The 19,036-nt window shown below is 36.6% G+C and overlaps 1 protein-coding gene across 4 annotated transcripts in view; it reads left to right on the plus strand.

Moving 5' to 3' along the window:
* Nucleotides 1-19,036, plus strand: part of Mtdh (metadherin) — a 61,368-nt gene that overhangs the window by 33,176 nt on the left and 9,156 nt on the right. For 2 of the 4 annotated variants that reach the window (XM_029547897.1, XM_029547899.1), the window contains exons 4-10: nt 306-482; nt 1,831-1,896; nt 3,191-3,421; nt 6,391-6,480; nt 8,729-8,827; nt 15,695-15,819; nt 18,696-18,803. In XM_029547897.1, coding sequence (XP_029403757.1) covers nt 306-482; nt 1,831-1,896; nt 3,191-3,421; nt 6,391-6,480; nt 8,729-8,827; nt 15,695-15,819; nt 18,696-18,803 — 896 coding nt within the window. The remainder of the gene's footprint in view (nt 1-305; nt 483-1,830; nt 1,897-3,190; nt 3,422-6,390; nt 6,481-8,728; nt 8,828-15,694; nt 15,820-18,695; nt 18,804-19,036) is intronic. The other 2 variants (XM_021216369.2, XM_029547898.1) reach the window with 2 other exon arrangements.

Consider the following 19,036-nt stretch of genomic DNA (forward strand, 5'->3'; position numbering starts at 1 on the left):
ACTCTCCTGTCACTTCTACCCAACAGGATAAAAAGATAAGAGACGATTCTTTTCTGTCACTTTTTCTTAACTGTAGTTGACACATTTTGTTAGAAACAAAACTAGAATAAAAATAGTTTTTTTCCCTAGTATAACATGAGATTAGGATAAATTCTTAGGGTAAATTAATATAATCAGCACTCTTGGTTTTTAGCTTAATATCTAAATTTATTATATCTGTCCACCCCATTTTTTTTTTTCCCTCAAAACTACAACTTTTTTGTCTTCCCCTACTGAATAACATCTTTTTTCTCGGGCTATGTCAGGAGCCTGGGAAACTAAAATTAGTCACAGAGAGAAACGACAACAGCGTAAACGTGATAAAGTGCTGACTGATTCTGGTTCATTGGATTCAACTATCCCTGGGATAGAAAATATCATCACAGTTACCACCGAGCAACTTACAACTGCATCATTTCCTGTTGGTTCCAAGAAGAATAAAGGTATATTAGTGGAACATAAGAGTGGTGCATCAAGTCAAACTACTTTAAGTCAGATGTACAAAATATGTCACAATCTTTTTGAACTGCTAACTTTGTGCTGATATACCCTTCTTCATGAGAGTATTGTGAACCACATCCTGGTTTACCATGTAACAGCAGTGTTGTTAATATTGCCTAATGAATGGCTTATTAAATTAAAATTTGCCTTTCTGCCTTGAGTCACATTAGAGAATGTTGTTGCTTCTTTTCCTTGTGTGTGTTGCTTTGCCCCAATCCTCTTACATCTCCATTTCTTACAGTGGATAAAACATTGATTAAATGGAATATTTATCACCATTCTGCATGTTGGGCACTTTCATTCCAAGATGAAACAAGCATGTTCTGGTTAGTGCAGGTTCTGTCTATCCACCCCAGTTTTTTGTTTTGTTTCTGGCAATTCTATAGGTATTAATAAAGCTAAACCAGAATTTCAAAGATGATTGAGCCAATGTCCTTCCTACCAAGTACTCAGATGCATAAGCAATCCAATATTGATAGCTACTTCATGGGAGCACTAGTTTATTTCCTTTGTCTTTTGTTAGTGACCTCCCTGTTTTCTATCCCTCAGTTGTTAGCAGATCACCTTCTTAACCTCATTTTTGTTTTTTTGGAGGTTTTGTTTGTTTGTTTTGTTTTGCCTGCTGACTTAACTGAAATTATTGCCATAGTACAGTAATGAACTTTCCTTATTCATTCTGCTGTCATATGTTACCAATGCTTTGAGTATTTTTGTTTGGTTACTGATTTGGGCATGCCTTCTTGCTTGCACCTTGTATTTCATGGGATTTGAGTTTGGTATGGTTTTGGTACATTGTGATAGTTGTGCTTATTTTGTGCCAGAGAATTGGAATTTTTATGTTAAAACATAAATTCTCACTTTTAAACCATATTTCCTATGTTATAGTCCCAAGTGTGGCAACGGTTTTCTTAAATTGGTGTGTTTGCTTTTGGGATTATTGAAAAGGCAGCTCATGTTAAGATGAGGCAAAGTTGAATCCAATTTCAGAGCTCAGTTTTTCAGTTCTTACCTAGAAGAACCTTTAGAATTCAGAAGCATTGCACAATAATGGTCCCTACTTATATTTGGGCAATTTCTAGGATTTGGCATTTTAATTGATTAAAAATGTGGTAACTAATGACTCAATTCCCTGTGAACATGTGAAATATGTTGTAAAATCACTTTTTCCAATGTCAAAACTGGCACTTGAAGGAGCAATTTATTATAGATCGCAATTGTATGTTCCGCTTGATTTAATGTGCACAGTAGCCTGTTTAGTATTAAATAAATTTTATTTCTATTTCAACCCAGGTGATTCTCATCTAAATGTTCAAGTTAGCAACTTTAAATCTGGAAAAGGAGATTCTACACTGCAGGGTGAGAGAAATTACATGACACTTAACCTGAAGGCCAATCAAAATAGAAACTTGGCTATATGTCTCTTTCCTTATATGATGTTAAAGGAAAGAAAACGGATTAAAGTTATTTTTAATTTCTTAATTAATATGATCATAGTCCAGAGAATTTGAAAAATGGAAAAGGAAGAATATTAACACTCGGGGTTTGGTATATTTTAGCTCCCACAGACACACACATATATAAAAACATTCAGTAGTAATTTATGTACAGTTTTGCCTTTTGCATCATTTAATCCAAGAGAGAAGAATCTTTGTTGGACATGAATGTAATATGGGCATGTTTGGGATAAAAGACTGTTCTGTATCTTAAGAAAATGTAGCTCTTATAAATTTTAATGGCTTCCTTTATGGTATCAAATATATTATAATGAATATAGTTTAAGGTTATTGAGTGCTTCACACACAAAATTAACCTAATTTGCTCATTCTTCATTACTGCAGGAAGAGCAGTATATCAGCCTAAAAGCAAAAGTGTCACAGGAAAAGTGTCACCTTCTCATTTTGGGCTTATTCTTTTTTGTTTGTTTGTTTTAAGATTTATTTACTTCATTTATGTGAGCACACTGTAGCTGTCTTCAGACACACCAGAAGAGGGCATTGGATCCCATGACAGATGGTTGTGAGCCATCATGTGGTTGCTGGGAATTGAATTCAATGACCTCTGGAAGAGCAGTCAATGCTCTTAACCGCTGAGCCATCTCTTCAGCCCTTTGTGCTTGTTCTTAACACCATTGCTTGCTCTGATGACATAGTGTCAATTTAAATTTCTCATTTGGTTCTAATGTGCAGTTATTATATGTAATATATACAAAATTATATCTAAGGAAAGAACATGTAACTAAGGAGAAGTCTTCATTTTCATAGTGGTGAGTATTCAGAGTATACTAGATATGTGTTTTTAGTTAGTCATTTTGCTATTGAGAACATCACTAGTATGCATGTTCTGTTGACTTTTAAATTAAGGAATCTGTTAGTCAGGCATTGTGGTGCATGCTTGTAATCCCAGCATATCGAGGCAGAGGTAGGAGAACCATGAGACTAAGCTACATAGTGAGACCCTATCTCAGAAACAAACTTTAAAATCATATAAGAACTTCATAGCTTACCTTTTTATACTTAAGCTACTTAAAGGACACTAAGAGGGAAGGAAAAGGTACTAAGTATTGATAAGCTGAGCTACTACAGAAATACAGAATTACCCCATTTTTAACAAGAAACCATATATCTGTTTTTAATCTTTACTTTCTTTTAAGTTTCTTCAAGGTTGAATGAAAATCTTACTGTCAATGGAGGAGGCTGGAGTGAAAAGTCTGTAAAACTCTCCTCACAATTGAGTGAGGAGAAGTGGAACTCTGTCCCACCTGCTTCTGCAGGCAAGAGGAAAACAGAGCCATCTGCTTGGACTCAAGACACTGGTGATACTAATGCAAATGGGAAAGAATGGGGAAGGAATTGGAGTGATCGCTCAATATTTTCTGGCATTGGTAAGAACTTTTAGAAAAAAAATTAACTTGTTTAAAATTGGTAATGTGATACAGCTTGAAATTTTCAGGAATTGTGAAGGAAAGCAAGCCATTAATAGAAATAATCCTAAACTGGGCATGTTAGTAGTGCATTCCTGCAATCCCAGGCTGGAGGATCAGGAGGTTATCCTCAGTGACATAATGAGTTAGAGAATAGCTTGGGCTACAGGAGATACTGTGAGACAGACAGACAGACAGACAGACACACACACACACACACACATACACACACACACAAAGAAATACTAGTCTTGCCATGCAGAAGTAATAGTGATAATTAACTTATCTTAGATTCTTTGCACAGAATAGAGCAACTAACATGACAAGCATCATTTACTTTCTGTGTAGTGCTTTCACATTCTTGATCACATTTGCTCATCAGTAAAGCTAACTGATATAGGTGTATGTATGTATGTATGTATGTATGTATGTATGAGTACACTGTACCTGACTCCAAACACAACAGAAGTGGGTGATGGTCCTGAGTCACTATGTGGTTGCTGGGAATTGAACTCGGGACCTCTAGAAGAGTAGTCAATGTGCTCTTAAGCACTAAGCTGTCTCTCCAGCCCATAATTGTATATTTTTAGTGATATCATAAATGTAATGTGTGAGTAGACATGATAGATTTTAGCAGTTTGAATCTAAATAAAAATAGTAAATAAAAGTACTAGAGAAGTTTATAGCATCCATTTTATAGTCTGTACATGCCTGTTACAATTATTTTTCCCTAGATTTTACTGGTAAAAATTAGTAGTTGAGTAGCTTGTTTCTACTGAAAGGCATTGATCTTTCAAGTAATGTGTGCTTATATATTATAGAAAAAGAAATCTTTATTAAATATGGAAAATTACAAATAAGTAAGGGGAAACATATTATCATACCACCCAGTGACAGCTGCAGTCATTTTTGTATTTGTTTTTCTTTCTCCACTGCATATAATTTTTTACAATAAACTAAATTGAATATGCCTTTTTATGTTTCTTTTTCCCCATCCCCAAATTGATAAGAAAGGTTTTACTTGTTCTTATAAGCATGTTTACTTAATGGCATTGTGTGCTATATTATTTAAATATAATATAGTTTACTTAACTATTTTAGGTAATGTTACATTTAGTGTATTTTTTTAGGATAGATTCTTGGGAATAACGGGTTAAAGAGAATATGAATGTATTTAGTGTATTGTTATTTATTCTCATACTTTCATCTTCAATGTAAGTGACCATTTATCGTATTCTTACTTACCAAGGTTGAACTTTTTTTTTCTTAGTCTTCTGTTTTGATAAGGAAAAATGCATAAATTATTTTGGTTGACTTTTAAATCACTGATGCAGTTAGGTTTTTTCCCATGAGTTAATTGGTCATTTCTACGTCTTTCACCAGTTACCTCTTCATGTTCTTTGCTGTTGTTTAGTGGCCTTCTGTTTCTTTTTTGGCTTTTTAAAATTGATTTATATAATTCCTCATATAGTAAATAATTTTTTTATTTTATTTTTCGGGAGTTTTGTTTTTATTTTGTCAGAGTCACTATGTAGCCCTAGCTAGCCAAGAAAACTGTTTACAGCGCTGGCTTGGCACTCATGGACAATTCAGTCTGCCTTCTAAGTGTTGGAAACAGAGTTGTGAGCTACCATCCCACACTTGAACATGCAGTTTTTTTCTGTTGTAGTTATGGCAGATATTTTTTATACCTTAGTTTAATTTGGGTAGTATTGAATACTAGGAAGTTTTTAGTTTGTGAGGAAAACAAAACAAAAAACCCATAATGTCTTCCTTAGCTATTAGCTTTCCATCCTTTTTAAAAAACTAATCTCTCAACAAGCAAACTGATTCATTCACTAATTCTGTTTCAAGTTGCTCTCCTCACCTGTAATGTCCAAAGCTATCTAGAAATATAAAAATCTTGTCTACAAAGATAATCTCTAAATTCCTACCATTGTTTTCAACAGAAAGAACAAAATTGCCATACTAAAAGTATCCTTTCATATTTAATAAAGGAAATGATCAGGTTTTATGGAATAATGTTAGGAACACTGATCTTGTAATATATTTCTAGTTTACTTATAGAAGCTATATAGTTTCACTATTAGAGCATGGAGTTAGGTAGTTTTTGGTTAGTATTGTTACAGGTAAAATTAAGCAGCAAATTAGATAGATGGGCTTTCCTAGCTGGATTTAAAATTTTGTTGAAATTGAAAGAGAACTGTATTAAGTTTATGATGGGTCATTGAGGAGGTATGTATGCTCCTTAAAGTACAGTCATGCTGAATAACAAGCCACCTTAAAAAATGCATGCTTGGTGACTTGTCATTGTGTAGGCATCATGGCATGTACTTACACACTAAGAACCTAGGATGTCACTAGGTCAGAAAGTCTCATAGTGCTACATGTTTATGTAGCCTACTATTGAACAAAGTGTCATTCTGTTTTCAGAAAAATACTTTGAAAATATTAAAAAGATAGCATGGTATAGTAAATAAGTTCAAACAGACCTGTTAGGAGTTTGTGGGCATTTAGTTATATAGCCTGAATGAACCTCATATTTAAGTAATTGTGAGAATCGATTGTAATGAATGTCAGGCACCAAGTTTGGTGCCTAGTGTAAAGTACTTGCTTAAATTATGATAGAAATGATTGTATAGTGGAACGAGTAGGCTTGGAAACAGTTATACCTAAACAGTTTTCTAAGTATTGGCAATCACTTGCTAGCTCTAAAATGACCTAGCGGGGTTGCTCTAAGGATTAGAACTCAGTGTATAAAAGAGCCATCCACATAGTATAGACACTCAGTAAGTAAGAGCTATTGCTATAATATTAGTTCTCATTTTTTAAAGATAGTCTTTAAATATTGCTATCATACTTTTAAATCTGTACATCTTTCAAGTTCTTTGCAAACTGAAGGTTGCAAGTGACGTTTTTTATTTTGCCAGCTGCTTGGTCTAGTGTGGCTAGGGGGATGAGTGCCTCTCAACAGAGCTCTGCTTCTCTTGCATCTCTCACACTTAACCCTGCTGTCTCTGGTATGTGAAAACAGTCTCTCCTTCAGTTAACCAAAGCATGTTTGTTTGACTTTAGTACTTATTATTTAGAAAATTGATTAACATCATATATTGCTATCAACATAATTAATATATATAATAGCAAAGGTCTTTTTAAGTTGTAGGGGACGTCTAAGTCCTTATATGCCAGTGATACGGATTCTGGTCTACCACTGGCAATTTATAAGTATAAATACGCCTGGAAGGCCTTCCCTTTAGGTTAGAACAGTAGTTCTTAATCTTCCTAATGCTATGACCCTTTAATTCAGTTCATGTTGTGATGACCCCCAACTATAAGATTATTTTCATTGCTACTTCATATAACTGTAATTTTACTACTGTTATGAATCATAATGTAAATATCTGTGTTTTCTGATGGTCTGTGAAAGGGATCATGACCTACAGATTGAGACCTGCTGGGTTAGGACATGCTTAGAACACTCTACCAAACTTCTGCTTGAATTTGGCATATTTCTATTCACTTTTACTTGTTATGAATTTATAAATAAGCCTCTCTTTGGCACATACACAGTAGCTATTTTAAGAACCTGTTGATTCAGTGTATTCACTATAAACTGTCAATCCAGCATCACTTAAATGGGTAGGTCTTTTATTAATCAACAGAAGCTACATATTTTATCAAATATTATATAATTAGGGAGGCACTTTGATTTATACTACTTGATTCACAAAGCTTCCTGTGGACTTCCTTTACTAATGATGTTTTTTCATGATGTCTGCAACAGTAGCCGAGAATGGGTGTTAGCAGACTCTTTCTGTAAAAGCAAATAGTAAAAGTTTAGGTTTTGTGGGCCACACTGTCACTGACACAACTATCAATTCAGCTCTGCCGTGATAACAAGAAAGGAATCAGAGATCAAAGACAAATAAGTATATTGACTTAAAAACTATTCATTTGACCTTTTCTTCAACCATTCAGAAATAGGGAATTTTCTTTGGTTAATGGGCCAATTATGGTTGGAGTTGACCTACAAGATGCAGTTTGTTAACTCCTCGTCTTGTTGACCATATTTCATTTCCAGAAGAGCAAGTAAATTATTTCCTTCATTTGATGACTCTGCAGCACATACATTCAGAGAAAGCAATAGGAGCTACTGAAGTAATGAGGTTATATTTATGCAACTTGAGTGGCTAATAGGCTATTAATCACATTTTGTAGGGTGATGTGCTTAATTTTACATTAAAATATATTACCATTTTGAGTATATAATTAGTGAAATATCAGCAATCCATCTACATAAATAAGTAGAAATGTAAAAACTAAGACTATGAAGTAATGAAGTGATTGTTTTATTTATTCTAACCAGGAACCTGTATTTCTTAAGTTTTTCCTGTCAGTGGCTCTGAATCCAAGTGACTATCAGAGTCACCTAAGGACTCTTTAATGCGCATGAAGTTTGGATTCAAAAGGTCTAGCATGTATGTATGTGTGTCTCTGTGCACCTGATAGAATGCTAATTTGCATTCTAAAATTAATTTGTAGCCGTAGAGCAATGGGTTTTGACCTTACTTTCATGGCCTTTTATGCCCCAAAACTATTTTCAGATTTTTGCATAAAAAGTTCTGGACATTGGGCCACTACTGCTTTCATCGGGTTCCTAAGAAACCTTGTAACCCCCTCCCCCCATCCTTTTTCTAACAACTAAACTTAGAAAATAATAGTCTTTTCTTTTCAGTGCATCTGAACATAACTCTCTAAACTTCCAGCAACTCTTGTTTCCCTGACTTTTCTCTGTCTCACCTGTGGTTAATTAATTCTCTTTCTAACTTTCTGTGGCCTAAAAGTTGAGCTAACTCAAACATTTTCTAATCGTTTTTGGTTTTTTTTGTTGTTGTTGTTGTTGTTATTGAGTTCTAAGAATATATGCGTACCCTGAGGCATCTAGCATTAAGATTTTTTTGTTTTACTGCTTAACCCTTTTAAGAAGAAAAATGGAACTTTTTTTCTGACATTTTAATTTGCAGATGACAAGTCAGGCAGGTTCTGATTGTTGTGGGATGGTGGTGATGTTGAATCAGATCTAGTCAGATTATACTCAATTTAAAATTGCCCTCAATTTTACTTTTACTTTTAACTCTTTTATTATGTCTAAATTTTCTTTTAGGAGAAATAAGAAATAGAGTCCATGTGAAAAGTTTAGAACTTTTGTTGTGAAACATCCTTAGGAAGTTCCATTTTTAATTTTATTGCATTCGTTTTTCATTTAAGGATCTACTGCTGAGCCAGTTTCTCAGTCTACCACTTCTGATTATCAGTGGGATGTTAGCCGTAATCAACCTTATATCGATGATGAATGGTCTGGGTTAAGTATGTCCTTTTAAATTTTTTCAGTTACTTCTCTCAGAATTTACTTTTTAGCACCCTGAATTCATGCTTTATGTCTTAATTTTAATCCTAATTTACCCCTTTTATAAGTCATAGTAATATAATTTAACACCAACTATATGCTTGGAACTTGATTCTGAATACTTATGGAACTAAAACTAACTTTTCTGTAATGACTAAGGCAGTGTTAGTTTTATCAGTTCTGTAGGACTAATTTTTTTAGTTTCTTTTCTGTTTTAAATAAATAGTTTTATTTTGCTGGTTTTAGTATAAAAGAAGAAATAGACTGTAACTGTGGCTTTGAATTAATTGTGATATATGCACATTTTTGTGCTAGTTGACAACCTTGGCCCAATTTCCAATAGAAAATATGTTTAAAAGAAAGAATTTTAAAAGGGAGAGTGTGTACGTGTGTAACCTGGGCATTGTGGCACCCCGTTGTGCCAGGAAGCAAAGGCAAGGCTGGTTGATCTCTGTGAGTTAAAGCGCAGTCTTATCTATGTAGGAGCTCCAGTCTGACAAGGGTACAAGAAAGAAAAGAAAATTGTCTCCATATTATAAAAAAGCTTACTATCTTCATTTAAAATTAAGAACTTATAAGGTTCTCCCACCTCCCAGAACTCCAAAATTTCACAATTTATTCTTTCCTCTGAATCTGTATGTCACATTCTTTCCTACCTTGCATATATTCTGTCATTTTGCTCCCTATTTTAGAAAAGAAAGTATAGATTTAATGTTTTATGTAAAAGTTTTTAAATAATTTTTTAAAATTATCTTCTGGAAGTTTTTTTTTTCCTCTTTGACTTTTTTTTTAAATAGGTTTTGTTTTGGTTTTGAGTTGAAACCTCCTGAAAGAAAAACTCGGTAATTCTTATATATGTGTGTAGTGCTTAGGGGAGAAGGTCTAACTAAATACCCCTTACTAGTCTAGAACTCTTGGTGATCCATCTACCTACTGTGCTTCCCAAGTTTTGCAATTAAAGGCAAGCACCACAGTCCCCAGCTATTGCATGCAGTTCTTTGTAGAATGTTTAGTGTACTGTTTGACGAAAGTAATGATTTAGTAGTAGTTATTTATGGTGATGAAAGTAAGCACAAATCATATGCCCAGGACTGGTCCCAGATTTCTGCATCTCACTTAATACTTCAAACAGGTATATTAAGTAGATGCAGTTTTTCCTCACACTTTTCAGATAAAGGAATTGAAGCAAAAAAAAAAAAAAAAAGTGTAACTTTCTACAGGCTAGTAGTTAAATGGAAAAGGGGAGATTCAAACCTTGCTGGTCTTGTCTTGTACCACTTGTTTTCATTAACTCCTGCTTGTTACAGTCACAGTGAAAATAGTGATCACAAGACATTCATATAGACAAAATGCCACTACACAAAAAAAATATAAGTGGAAAAAATAAAATAAAAATAGTTAATAGTCATCATGAAGGCAAGCTTGTAACACAGTGACTGAAGCAGAGTCCTTAAAGATTGAGATGGGGTTAGAAAGATGATTAGAGAGGCCCATATCCAAAGATGAGATCAAGACTGACTTACTGTGTGTATGTTGGGGGAATAGGTGCAGACCTTTAATCCCAGCATTTTGGAGGCAGAGGCAGGAAGATCTTTGAGTTCAAAGCTGGCCTTGTCTACCGAGTGAGTTCCAGGACAGCCAAGACTACCATGAGAAACCCTGTCTTGAAAAACAAAAACAAACAAAAAATGACTTGTTTTGCTGTGTTGTGTTGATGTTTCTCACTTTGTTGCCCAGTTGGCATCAAATTCTCACCCCTAGAGTTCTGGAATTACAAGTGTGTACCATGATTCGCAACTAAGAGTACTTGCTTGGAAAGTTTAGTTCTAGTCCTGGGTTTAAAATAGATTATCTGTCGGGCAGTAGTGCACGCCTTTAATCCCAGCCCTTGGGAGGCAGAGGCAGGTGGATTTCTGAGTTCCAGGCCAGCCTGGTCTACAGAGTGAGTTTCAGTACTGCCAGGGCTACACAGAGAAACCCTGTCTCGAAAAAAAACAAAAAATAAAATAAATAAAATCAAATAGAGTACCTATATTGAACTGTAAAATAGAACAAATAATTTATTCTGCATACTTTGAATAGTTTTGAGAAAACTTTAAATTATATCAGGGTGTGTATAAGGATGCAAAAGCATGGGTTTTCAAGACAAAATAATGTATGCTGCTTTAGGAAAACATAACTGTGTCTCTACAGTACAGAACAAGGGAGTGATTACAGGAGAGCACCCGTAATGGATCGGGGCTGCTGAGAGTTACTGAGAACACTGAGCTAGCAGCCACAGGTTTCCTGCTGGACATTTTTACCTTACCCATAGGAAACTTAAATATGAAAAATCATCATTGGCTGCTAAAGAAATAGTTTGAAAAAGAAAGAAAAATTATATATAAAAGTGTGTTGGTAAGATTCTAGATACTTAAAGCAAGGTGTGGTCTGGGAAGATAGGTTAATGGATAAGGGTACTTCCCTCTAAGCCTTACAACCTGAGTTTAAGCCTCAAAATCCAAACAAAGAACCAATTCCTACAAGTTGTCCTTTCATTTCCACATACATAAACAAGAATATACAAAAAATGAATTATTAAATAAACAATTTTATTGAGAGGGGGTGGTCCTGGGGGATCTAAAGAAGTGGCTCAGGGGCTAAAAGCATTTGCTGCTCATATAGGAGACTTGAGTTCAGTCCCAGCGCACACATAATGGCTCACAACTATCTGAAATCTAGCTCCATGGGGTCCATGGCCTCCATGGGCATGGCACACTTGCATAGACATAAAATAAAAATACAGAAAAATGTTGGATGGTGGTAGTACACACCTTCAGTCCCAGCACTCAGGAGGTAGAGGCAAGCAGACCTCTAACATCGAGGCCAGCCTGGTGTATAGAATGAGTTCTAGGACAGCCAGGGCTACACAGAGAAATCCTGTCTGACTCAAAATAAAAAAAAAAAAAAAAAAAGTATTTTTTAGAAAGCTAAGTGTGGAGGTGAGTGAGTGAAATCCCAGTAGTTGGGAGGCGGAAGCACTTGGGAGAAAGAGACAGACGATCTTTTGGGAATTCAAAAGATTAAAATCTTTTCTTAATTATAGTCAGTATCAAGTTCAGGGCCAACCTGAACAAGATATTATTCTAAGAAAATTGTATACTTAATATATAAGAATACCTTCTTTATGTTGTCTGTGCTACCATCTTGGCAGTGTTCTATGTCCACAATTTCTTTTTAACTTATTTTCTCTGAATATTATTTTGGTGAGTGTATATTATCTTTAATGTGTCTTTTTTTTACCTCACTGAATTACTATACTCATCCATTATTACTCCTGAATTTATAGAATGAAATACAAAGTATCTTATAGTTGGCTTTAGTATCAGCTTGCCACAAATTAGAATCAACAGTTCTCTAAGTGTAAGGCGACACTTAGTCCATAAGGTAGGGTGGTTCACGAGTTCGAGTCTGGTGCCAGAAGCCTGGAATGTTACTGGAGAGTCTCTGATCTCTAGTCTGTGATGAAAGCTTGGAAACATGGGGTCTGCTGTGAGTGAATGAGCAGCAGCAGCAATGGGACAAATTAACTTGGTGACAAAGGAAGGTCAAGTGAGCAAAAGGCTATTCAGTGGCGTATTGATACTGTGTTTAAATACTGGAGTATGTCTTTCAAACATAGCTGTGTTTTACTAAATCATAAAACTTACTGTTTACAGGAGTCCTGTTAAAAATAGTTGTTCCCCAGACTGAGGATAACAATGCTATACTTGAACCTAAAACATTCCACAAGAGTAAATGAAGAGATGAATTCCTTACCCACACACACACACACACACACACACACACACACATATATATGTGGTAGGAAAATTATCCTGTTTAATAATCCCAGAGGCAGAGGTATTTTGAGTTTAAGGCTAGCCCGGTCTACAGAGAAAGTTCCAGGACAGCCAGGGCTGTTACACAGTCAGGGGTGGGGAGTGGGGTAGGCTATAGAGTATGACTTATGTTTAAGAAAACTGTTCAAGAAGTTAGTTCATTAGTGATGGGGATAAAGCTCATTGATAGAGTGCTTGCCTAGCCTGCACAAAGCCCTGTATTCAAATACTGTCCTACCAAAACAGACAAAGACTACATAGTTTGTTAGCACAGTAAACCTTTGAATCTTGAGCATTATTCATTGGAAAGTCTCTGGGTAGTATTTGGATTTGGGTTATTAAGCTGTTAAATAGCTTTTGTTTGATCACAGTTAATGAAAAAATTAATCTCTACTCAGTAAATAAAAAATAGCATAGGATTTTATGTAGTCACCACAGAGTTATGCTTCTGTTAATGTTTTTACAGAAACTGAACCATAGTGCAGTTATTTCCCAGACTTGAAAGCTGTCTATGCCTTTTGAAAAGTACTATACTACTTATTAAATTAGATTTTTATTTCTTCCCACGTACTCTATAATATTCATTGAGGAAATGGGTCATATGTTAGTAGTATGCTGCATATTTAGTTGTCTAAACTCTACTTGATAGTTTCTTTTCTGGAAATCAGTCTTAGAGATGAGGCTAATGGATAAAGTTACTAAATATATTTGAGGTGGGATGTAACTATAATGGGCAAGGCCCTGGATTGAATCCCTAGCATTTAAAATAAAGAACAAGTGTATCTCATAGACATTTCTCAGCAATCCATCAGTTTTAATTATAAATGCCTAATGTCATCATTGATACTAAAACAACAGCTGCCATTTGTTGAGTGTTTATTATATTGCTATGAACTACTGCTTCAAGTGTGTCTCATATCATCTTGTTAGCGTCCCATGAAGTTCATTTAGAGCTCCTTAATATTAAGAAACTTAGCCGGGGGCGATAGAGATGGCTAAGCAATTAAGAGCACAGGTTGTTCTTCTAGAGGACCCAGGTTCAATTCCCAGCACTCACAAGGCAGCTCATAACTGTCTGTAACTCCAGTTCTAGCAGACCTAACATCTTCACATAGACACACATGCAAGCAAAACACCAGTGCACCTAAAAACAAATCAATCAGGAGGCAGTGTGTGGGAGGACTAAACCAGGCTTGATGGTGCACTTGAGGCAGACATCTGAGTTCTAGGACATCTAGGGCTTCAAAGAGAAACCCTGTCTTGAAAAGGAAGAAAAATTAAGCAGTGTTGTGTCATATTGATAAAGGGTTATTAATGAACATTTGTTTGACAATGAGGCCCATGTTCTTAACCTCTATATTAATACTCCAAAGTACTGACTAAATATTCATCTGCTCATAATACATGATGATAAATTTTGTTTATGGAAGAAAAGACTGTCTTTTGTAGCACACTTCACCCTTGTAATCACTTGTTGCACATTTTCTTGACAATAAGCTCTGCTTACTTTAGGACTTCCCACTCTTCTATTTTCACAGTCCCCTGTGGTAAAAATGTCATTCTTTTATTATTATGCTTACATATCTCCACTGAGTAGTTAGACTGTTAGCTGCATGTGAGAGTGGCTTCTGCACACACCTTAAAACTCTTGGACCAACTTAACTCTGGTTCTACTACATAGTTAGAGCTTACTAAGGAACTTCTTCATGCGGAGATGAAATTGGCAATCCTGTTAGAATATATTTACTATTAATGTGTGTCTTCCTCACATAAGTTTGGGAACATACTATGCAGAATATTTTGATTTTGTTTGTTCGTTTGTTTGTTCGTTTCTCTGTGAGCATTCTCCCAGATCATTCTTTGGTTCTCTCAGATGTGTATTAAAGCTTTCGTGAAGATCTATGAGTATCTCTCCTATGAACAGTAAGTTTACCTGGGAAAATTAAAATAGCAAAAAGTAACAGTAAGCATAAAATAGGCATATGTGCCTCCTTGTTGCTAAAATGTGTGTTCAAGTCATGTGTGGCATTATCCTAGGAACAGATCAGTTGAACAGTGTAGAAATTCCAGAAGCAATAGAGAGCATATGAAAAAAACCTTAGTATTTGGTATTAGTAGCATTAAAAAACGATGGGAAATTGATAGCCTCTTTATAGTTAAACAATGCTAGGAAGACTTATTGACCACTGTGAAGTAAAGTATAACCTGTGATGTTAAATAAAACTTGACTGTAAGTGGGTACTATAGGAATGTGTGTGAGAGTGAATAGCTTGAAGAGGAGAGGGAAGTGTGAGCTTAGCCAAAGAGGAGCAAAGGCTGTGTGCTGCCTTCTAGCGTAGGCCAGGGGTAGTTTCCTAAGTGAAATGACCGCGCCTCCAGAGACCGGGACTCAGGGTGCTAGAGTAAACATATTTAAGACGGTGGTGATGAAAACCCTGCGGGCGACTCGGATGCGTTTAGAGTCATCCGATAAGAGGCATTTGAATTATATGAAAATGTTAGGAGGCTAGAAGTGTTAGAAAAGAAAAGAGCTTACATAGTCTGTCATGATTTGGTAAACTTGAAAAGCCTGATCTTGAAAAACTTAGAAGGATGGGACAAGTGTATTATGAGGGTATATAATTTTGGTACTATTATTAAATAAAGCTTAATTCTGTACCCTAAAAATAAATTGGTTATAAAGATATGGCCAGGTTAAAAATAGACAGAGGAAAAAGTGAAGATTAAGAAGACAGACAAAGGAGAGTAACATTAATAACTAATAAATATGTTTTGTGGTGTGTCTAAAAATTCCACTAAATCTTGTGCTTAGCAACATTTGGACAATGTTTTCACTTTTTCCTAGCTCTTAAAATATGCTCAGGGGAAAGAATAACTACAGCTTAATTCCATATAAAGAACTTTTAGTGTTTGGATTTTAGCTTCTGGCAAAATGACAGATAACTAATTCAAATTATTATTTTTTAGATGGTTTGTCTTCTGCTGATCCTAGCTCAGACTGGAATGCACCAGCAGAGGAGTGGGGAAATTGGGTAGATGAAGATAGAGCTTCACTTCTGAAGTCCCAGGAACCAATTTCTAATGATCAAAAGGTAAATACTTGTTAAAGAGACTAAGGAGAATTCTAGGGCACAGAGGCAGGCACTATTGAGTCTCAGGAAGGAGGTGGTATTGAACACCGTAAAAAACAGAGTGGTTAGGCCTAAAGATTGTCAGTGTACTTACTTCCTTGTAATTTAGGGCATTTTCATTACAAACTTTGGAATCAGGGTTGAGGGTGTAGCTCTGTGGAAGAGCATGTGCTGAGCATGTACAAGGCCCTGAGTTCAGTCCTCAGTATCAAAAAGATTAAGAGAATCCTGGACTTAAAGCCATATTTCATAAAGTTCCGTAGTTAAGAGATTATTATTAGGGTTTGGAGAATACTGGCTACTTGTAGGACTGGATTTGATTCCCAACACCCACATGGTGACCTACAACCGTCTGTAACTCCAGTCCCAAGGTATCTAATGCTTCAGATACAGCAGTGCTGCACAACAGGCAAAATACCCATCCATATACATAAAATAAATCATTTTCTTTAAAAAGAAGTATTAGCAAACTAGGTTCAGGGGAAAAGTAGATAGAACTGGAGGACAAGCAGTGGGTGACAGTGATACACAGTATGGGGGGGATGGGGTAGAGATTTCAGTGCAGGTGCAGCAGACTAGCTACCGAAGAGCCATAGACTCTAAGGAAGCCCTGTGTTCTGCAGGTAAGTTTAGACAATATGAAATTGAAATTTGCTTGTACAAACAGATGTGGAAAGGGCTGAAGAGATGGCCATGCAAGCATGAGCACCTGAATTGTTGAATGCCCAGAACTCACATGAAGCCACACCTGGTAGCACACACCTTTTAATTCTTGTGGTCTTTCACTAAGACGGGAGGTGGAGACGAGAATCCTAGGAAATACTGAGCCAAGTGGGCTGGTATACATGACATTGAACATTAAAAAGATTCTGTCTTAAGATGGAAGACAAGGACTCTTTGACCCCTATACATGGTACAAATGGGCTTACAGTCATACAAACACAGATGTACAGACATCTGCCTGTATACACACACCAGGAAGGAAAAACTGTAGGCCTTGAGATGGGCTATAATTTACTGTCCACTGCATTATTATATATGAGCAAATAAGAAAATCAAGAATAAAGTTTGAGATCTAGAGAGAGATGTGGATGTGTGTGTGTAGCTCAGCTGCTCAGTGGTAGATCATTTGCTTAGTTGTATGCAAAGCCCTGGGTTTAATCCTTAACACTGCAAAGGAAAGAAAAAAGAATTCCACCAGACACTATTGCATATGCCAGCAAGATTTAGCTGACAGGACCCTGATATAGCTGTCCCTTGAGAGGCTATGCCAGTGCCTGGCAAATACAGAAGTAGATGCTCACAGTCAGCTATTGGATGGAACACAGGGCCCCCAATGAAGGAGCTAGAGAAAGTACCCAAGGAGCTGCAGGGGTCTGTAACCCTATAGGAGGAACATCAATATGAACTAACCAGTACCCCTCAGAACTGTGTCTCTAGTTACATAGGTAGCAGAGGATGGCCTAGTCGACTATCATTGGAAGGAGAGGCCCTTGGTCTTTCAAAGATTATATGCCCCAGTACAGGGGAATGTTGGGCCCAGGAAGTGGGAGTGGGTGGGTTGGGGAGCAGGGCAGGGGGAGAATATAGGGGACTTTCAGGATAGCATTTGAAATGTAAATGAAGAAAATATCTTAATAAAAAAGGAAAGAGGAATTAAAGCTATATTCAACAAAGTATGAATAGACACTTGGAAATAAATTAATCAGTAAGCAAGAGCTGAGTGAGACTGTATATTTCTATTAAATTTTATGTCTATAAATCTCTAGAAAAAAATGAATGTACACAAAAATTCAAGGTAGTGGTTCTTTCAAGATCTAGAGTTTGAGAGTTGTTGATGATGTTGATTTGAGAGAGCCTCATCTAGCCCAAGCTGGCCTTAAAGTTTTGATCCCCCTGTTCCCATCCACTGAGGGTTTTTTCCAAGTTTTTATTGATTCTTTAGAGTTTCACATCATGTACCCAAGTCCCACTCATATCTGCCCTCCAGCTTTGCAACCTCCCCCACAAAAGAAAATTTTTTTAAAAAAAGAGCATAGGAAACATCTTGTCATGGAAGCATATAGTGTATCTGTCTACAGTGTACCTCTCTGTCCACACATTTTCACTTGCAAATGTTCAGTGAGTAATTGGTCTGGTTCTAGATCTCTGGCTTTTATGACATCGATACTGGCTCCTCACCAGGACTTCTTCTAGTTAACCCGTGGTTTTCCTGTGTCATGGCGATCCTTTAGCTTTGGATCAGCAGAACCACCCCTTTCATGAGCTCCAACAGTTCACAGATGATAGCGACTTTGGGGTGGGCCAACTCAAAGGCCCTTGATCTGAGCCTGGGTGGTAGCTGAGGTAGTCAGCCTACTGGCTCTCCCACATTGTCACCACCAAGGTGACTGCTCAGCTTTGCCTGGATAGCCTACCCGTTGTAGGAGGCAATGGAAACTCTCAATCTCCCATCTGCACCCATGCTTCTAGAGCCAGCCCCACTGTGTGGCTCAGGTGAGGTGCAGGGCCAGCTCTCCTGATACTACAGAGGACAAGGAGCCAGGAGGGCAACACCCCAGTTCCCAGAGCCCACTCCGCCTCATGGCTAGGGGTAGCTCTACTGTACTGCCCAGGTAAGGTGCAGGGCCCACTCTCCCAAGTGCTAGAGCTGTTGAGGGCCAGAGCCAGTGAGTTTTTAAAAGTTTTATTAAATTCGTGTTAATTAGCTTATTCTAATTTATGTTTTTGTAGATAAAGAGCAAACATAGTGACTGAAATTATTTCACAATTGTTCTGAGTAATAAATATAAGCTTAACCAGTTGATTTTACTTCAGTATTTTATTTTTAACATCAGGTTTCAGATGATGATAAAGAAAAGGGGGAGGGAGCTCTTCCAACTGGAAAATCTAAAAAGAAAAAGAAGAAAAAGAAGAAGCAGGGTGAAGATAACTCTCACACACAGGTAACGTATCTGAACAATGAGCATTCGTTATGATGCACACACTGTAGGTGGTGTGGAAAGGTGATATATACGCCCTAAGATACGCAGAGGTAAACAACAGTGTGTGAACAATCTATAAAAATGTGTGAGTGGAGCCGGGCATGGTGGCTCCCAGCACTTGGGAGGCAGAGGCAAGCAGATTTCTGAGTTTGAGGCCAGTCTGGTCTACAGAGTAAGTTCCAGGACAGCCAGGG

Source organism: Mus pahari, chromosome 17, assembly GCF_900095145.1.
Source record: "Mus pahari chromosome 17, PAHARI_EIJ_v1.1, whole genome shotgun sequence".
NCBI classification, from domain to species: Eukaryota; Metazoa; Chordata; class Mammalia; order Rodentia; family Muridae; genus Mus; species Mus pahari.